At 41.2% G+C, this 6235-nt stretch overlaps 1 protein-coding gene across 8 annotated transcripts in view; it reads right to left on the bottom strand.

Moving 5' to 3' along the window:
* The window catches only part of MEF2C (myocyte enhancer factor 2C), a 158695-nt gene that overhangs the window by 36285 nt on the left and 116175 nt on the right, over positions 1-6235 (bottom strand). For 5 of the 8 annotated variants that reach the window (XM_023750051.1, XM_023750063.1, XM_023750068.1 and 2 more), the window contains one exon: positions 2886-3029. In XM_023750051.1, the coding sequence (XP_023605819.1) occupies positions 2886-3029 (144 nt within the window). Of the gene's footprint in view, positions 1-2688; positions 2827-2885; positions 3030-6235 lie in introns of all 8 variants that reach the window. The other 3 variants (XM_006081228.3, XM_014448446.2, XM_023750079.1) reach the window with 2 other exon arrangements.

The raw sequence follows: 6235 nt of genomic DNA, 5'->3' as shown, positions 1-6235 counted from the left end.
CTCCTACCACCTTAACTCCACCTGGGCCCGCCCGCAGCTCTGTCCTGTTCCACTCCCATCCTCCTTCCCTTCCTTGAGCTTTCCATTTTACCTCCATTGTACCTGTATGTTAACCTTTTCCTTCCTTCAAGTATTCCTCCTCTGCATGTAAATAATCTCAAGTGCTTTTCCTTTTAACCCCTTCCCTGACCTAGTGGCAGTACTGTTTCTCTCTCTTCACTGTCCCTTATTTGAAGAAAATAGAAACTCTCCATTCCCACTTCCTTCCTGTTCCCTCTCAACCAATCTAGCACCTGCCCCTCCTTCCTTCGGCCCATTTCCTAATTCCTGGTTCCTCAAACGTAGCTGTTTTCTCTTGCCCTGCAGCCTGGCGTGAACCGGGGCAAACCCTGCAGGAGGAAATGCTGCTCAACAAGATCCCGAGTCCTCCGTGAGTTATTGCACGTCGTTGAGGAATATGGGCATAAATTACATCGAACCCACAGGTGATCGCAATATTAAATTTTCTATTTTACAAGGGAAACTCTTCGAACTGAGTCTTTGAAATAGAAAAACAGCCTTGTAATGTTTTTAAAGAGGCGGGGACGTTCTCTCCACACAAAGGGCAGAGTGTCCTTGCCCCGCTGTAAATGTTTTAGCAGCTGTGGAAACTTTCAACAAAATTTACTTCCAGCAACTGAAAGCGATGTGCGAAAACTGGGCTTTTCATCCTGGAGACCGAAGCACTTACTAAAGAAAGGGAGGCTTGGAGGCGCAGCGCGGAGCTGTGTGGCTCCTTCTCACGGCCCTGCCCATAAACTCTCATGTGGTTTTTCATCCCCCACCACACACCACTGCACCTCTTAAGAAATCATGTATCCTGATTCTGAACTCTTTACATGACAGGATGAAATACTGTGAGGGAATCTAGGCATGTGTCACACCTCTTTCCCCCTAAAGCGTGGGGAGAAGTGATCCGATGTGCAAATATGGGCATCCTCCCAGAAGTCTTGGGGTTAAAGCTACAGACACATTTCGGATCACCGCCCTGGAGCGTGATCAGCAGTCTTACAGATGCTGCCCTTTTCCCAGCTGTGCAGGGGATTCCTTCTACCTGAGACACCTGACATGCTCCGCCTTAAAAACCTTACATTCACACACCTTTGTGCCCAGCAGCTAAACTAGCATTGTAGAGTCAGAGAAACCCGGGCTGCAAGAAATAAAAAAAAACTGGCCCCAAGGAGCTGTTTCTTTCCTGCTTCTCGGCAAGACAAAAACCCCAGTGGATATTTTATCATTTAAGAATTCTGGCCATACCAAGCAGGCATTGCAGCATCTGATAGGAACGATTTCATTTGATAAAGTGCCCACGGTGGCTGTTCTGCATGTAGTGCTCGGTTTAGGAAACCTTTAAGAATTTACAGCACTTAGCTTTCCTTCGTAATACAGTGTATTAATAACTGCAATTCAACAAAAGCTCCACTGCTGACATTGTTTCACTTAACAAAAGAAGCAGACATGTATGTATGAAGACAGAAAGTTTAAGATGCACACATTTTCTAAATAAGTTTTAAAGTGTTTAATTTAATTCAACACAGGGTAGCTGTGCACCTACTACGTGTAAAGCATTAATTCACCTGGTGAGTGCAGTGGTGGAGCTCTTATCCCCAAATATCTGCACTTGTGATCACAGAGGCATATTTTTACTGCAGTCTCCCTCAATGCCCAGGTTGAGGATGTTGGACTAACTTACCAAAGTGTGCTTTTTTTTTTCCTTGAGAAATGAATTAATTACCTACTGAGGAGCTTGCATACAAGGAGGGTTCAGATACTAACACTGGTTATTCAGAAAGTACGTGAGCCTTGAGTTGCATCACTTTATGTCACACCATTAACACCACTTGACTGATGACAGAATATAATAAAAGGTACGTACATCCCCCCCTCTTTCTGTGGGCAAACAAAATAATACATGCAGAGTTATTTCTCTCAAATAACTGGCAAGGCATATGATGGACTGTTAGAAAATTTTTGACTTGGTTAAGACAAAACTGAGCCAATTGTTAAAGCATGGGAAATGTTGGTGTAGGCAAAGCGGATATTTTGATGAAGCTTGAACATCACCCCAGCGCACACACACATGTTGAAATCTTACCATTAGGTTTTCATGCAGTCTGTTTCCCTGCAGCGAGCATTAGCTTTAACCCTTCAGTGCTGTTGCTGGGTGTCGTGTGTTGGGGGGGAGGGGCCGAAGCTTTATTCAGAAATGAGCTTTTATTTGGGTGATGATCACCAGTGTACGCGAGAGGACGACAGCTCCCCTCCTGCGTCCGGTCTCAGTACATATATATGTGTATGTATTTTACAGCAAGTCCTTAAACTTGTTGAGAAGGAGGTTCTGGTGTTTTCCGAGTGCACTGTGTGTTTAAGAGATTGTGTAAAGTCAGGGTGTGTTGCATAGATCTTTCTTTCTCTTCCTCCTGTGAATTTCCTATCTCTGAATGAACTCGATGGCAAGTTTTTTTAGATTCCATAGTTGAAGCAGCCCTTTAACGAGGGTCTGCTTTCTAAACGAACTGCCGTGGGATGAGATGGCTATTTTATTGGTTTGACTTTCCAATGCGTCTTAGACAAAGCCATCACTGAGAGGGTTAAGGTATGTTACTGCAGCAGTTATCAGCAGACCAGCCATCTACCTTGGGTACTTACAGGAATTTTATGGCTCTTGATCATATTATCAAATTCTTCATTAATTTTTTTGTATTTTTCTTCAGTGCGTGGGGTGAGTGCGTAAGAGGAGTCGGGATCGGGGCTTTCACAGCCTTTGTTTTCCTTCTTGTTCAAGGCCTGCCAGGTTCAGAGAAATACCAAGAGTAAAAAAAATGAAAGGCGTTTTGAGTACTTACACACAATCTTTGTCTGCTGATCATTAGATCAATATCTTCGTTAATTTTCCTGTACTTGTCCTCAGACTCAGGGCTGTGACCTACGGAATCGTCCGCATCGGGATCTGGGCTGTCACAGCCATTAAGGCCCTTCTTTCTCAACGTCTGAAACACACAATGTGGAAAGTTCAGTCCTAGACAGAGGCTGTCAGAGACATGCAGGGCGGTTACAGAACTTCAGGCTGTCCAGATTTTCAGGTTGTTATTACCTCTGCTACATGACATTAGGGTAAGGAAAGCATCGGGGGGAAAAGTCATTTCAATAACACACTCATTACTAGTTGAAAAAATAAAAGGGAAAGATTCCTTTGCAACTGAATGCAGTCAGTGGACAAAGACAGTTACGGGGGCTGAAGTTTCATGATGTAGAATTCAGACATGCCCCAAACATCCCGTGAGAGACAATTACAGAAGAATACAAGGAAGGTGGGAAATTACAACACTCTATTTTCCCACAGAAGAATTAGAAGTCAGGACATTACACAATGATTTCAGAATCTGCGACCATGGCAAAAGCAGAAATGTTGGAAACAGATCCTTACTTTCACGGGACGGTTGGCACCCACGGTCTCCTGCCACCCCTTCTGCTTGGCAGCAGAAGGCAGTAAGAGAACCAGGCTACTGCCTGATAGGGCACCCATTAAGCAGGTTCGGACCCTGCGACCATAAGGAGGATCACCTCTGTTCAGTCTGCTTAGAGTTCCATAGTCGTGAAAATCTGTATCGAAACGGATAATACTGAGAAGTTTTCTGCCTACACAGAGGCTGAAAGAAACGTCAACACAGCTGAGGTTAGGGCTTCATTATCAGGAACTGAGTCAGGAAGGCCGGGAGCACTGACAGTAGGTAACCAAGTCAATAACTCCCAAACTGGCACACGCTCCTCCAGGTTCCAGCTGGGTCGGGTCGCTCTGAGCCTGTCTCCTGACACATGAAAGTGGCAAGTCAGTGCCTTATCTTGGGCCTCCTGTCTCCTGAATGTAGGTCCGGGCTGGTCTCGGCTGTCACCGAGGATAAATACTAATGAACACTGTAACAGCAAGTAGGAGTCAGGAGTCCTGGGATCTCCTCTCTCTCCTCTCTCTCTCTCTCTCTCTCTCTCTCTCTCTCTCTCTCTCTCTAACTGATGGTTGTCAACTTGATGGTATATGATCTGATTTGCAGAGATAATGTTATGTTTTTAGAGATCATAAAACTTCTGATTAATCACACAGCTTGACACATTAATTATGAATAGACAAGCAACATTTCTGAATTTTCCTGGTACTACCAAAATTGTTACAAAGAGCTGTGTACCTAAGTGTCTCTCATTAATGGAAAGTTCAGCAGCGCTCATCTTTATTAAAGAGAGAATTCACATACAAATAAAGCAAACACTGCGGCATCAAGCTAAGGAATTCAAAACTGAGATAACACTCCATCTTTAATTCATGCAATTGGGGGAAATAAATAAAACAACATGACTTTAAAAGGGGGTGTCAGACTCAAAAAATTTAAGCTCCCTGGCTCTTACCAGTGTGTAACAAATGTAACGTTATTTAAAATTAGTTTCCAGGGCAATGAAGATTTTCACTTAAAATCATACTAAGAAAGCTATCATTTTTTTTCTAATACATGTATGATACACCGTGGCTCTGTAAATATTTATTAATGTTATAGTAGTATAATATAACAAATAAACATATGGTTACAGCTTATTATGTGGTAAAATGTTTGAATATTAAAATGAGTATTTTGACACAAGATGATAAAATATACATTTACAGTCTTGGGGAATTTATAATTGGTGGGGCCACCTGTCCCCCTATCATGAATCTAGAGCCATCATTTTCACCCAGAATAAGTATTCCTAGAGAGTTCACAATACATTAGAATAATAATTTTCTTAGCTAACTTAATTTTCTTCATTTTAAACTCTTTAGCTACCATTATCTCAACCACAAGAGCATTTTTCCAGTGATAACTGTTTGCTGTATTATCCCGTGTTTCTGCTTTTATCTCCAGATATCCTTGAGCTTTTAACAATAATTCCTGAGGTTCTTGTGTCGTACTCCACATATTTCTCATAAAAATTCACTTATGTACAGAAACATATGTAAGATCAATGCTATTTTTCAAACTTCACCTATATTTCTATAAGGTATGTTAAGAATATTCATATATAAACCTTTAATTTAAAGTCTTATTCAGACAGATTTTTCAATGTGCATCTGAATCTTTTATCCAATAAATCTGATCATAAAAATCATCGTCGTTTTGATGTCCGGATTTTTGACAGCAGAACGCTAGGGTTAGGAGAGGCCTATCGACTGTCATTACAATCCATCTGGCACATACATGTGTGCTAAATGTTCTTACGAAGCTTTTGGGGGTAGATACTATGTTTGGCTTATAAAAATTCAGGCATCAATTACATGTTATTGAAAGCTCTCCACAAATATTAACTCATTATCTCTCACAAGTCTTCCATAAGGACTTTAGGGAAACCTTAGGCCAGGTCTCAACCCAGCCTGGCCTCGTACCCCAGCTTCCCCACGTTTGTGAAGTGTCAGATGCAGAATAGGGCTCTCCCATTCATATGCATCCACAGCAGTAGACTGGACACTGAAATAAATTAGGTAGAAAATTTAAAAAATTAGGCTGTGGAGACATTTTAAGTATGAAATAGGGTTAAAATATTGATACTTCTTAGTTTAGACAGAGAGGGTACGCTTATGGGTCAATAAAACATATCAGGTTACCAAAAAAAAAAAAAGCAATTTGATCAATAGCTAACTTGAAGAATTATGTAAACTATTAGGCAAACAAATCAGGTGGCTCAAATTCCCACAAAGAAAAAGGTAGTAATGGGATAAGGGGGGGAAAGGGCTCATTTTCTCCCCCCAAATAATTCTTGTATCTGACTACATTTCCTTATAACGAGTATCACCAGTACTTAAGTAATGAAATTTCTCTACCTTTTACATTACAGAGTTGTTCTAAGTTAAATTGTGTTATTTTAAAAAAGAGCATTTTGAGATATGCAAACACAAACTCCAAAAGCAAATTAATACTGAGTTCCAAATTCGCATAATCACACAAGCAGAACACTGAAAAACTTGTTCAGAAATATTATCCTCAGCTGGGAGCTTGTAGCACACACTTCTGCCAAGAACAAACGATTTCGGTGGAATTGTAAAGCTCTGAACATGGAAGTGATGGCACCAACTTGAATACCATAGTGTGAATGTGGAAGTACAAGAGCCATCTTATCTTTATGATATTAAACATCTACAGCTGTTTCATGACAAAGGAGTTACCGTTAGATTCAG

This window comes from Myotis lucifugus, unplaced genomic scaffold (assembly GCF_000147115.1).
Source record: "Myotis lucifugus unplaced genomic scaffold, Myoluc2.0 scaffold_0, whole genome shotgun sequence".
NCBI classification, from domain to species: Eukaryota; Metazoa; Chordata; class Mammalia; order Chiroptera; family Vespertilionidae; genus Myotis; species Myotis lucifugus.
The sequence above is the reverse complement of the archived record's forward strand: the minus strand, read 5'-3'. Positions and strand labels throughout refer to the sequence as shown.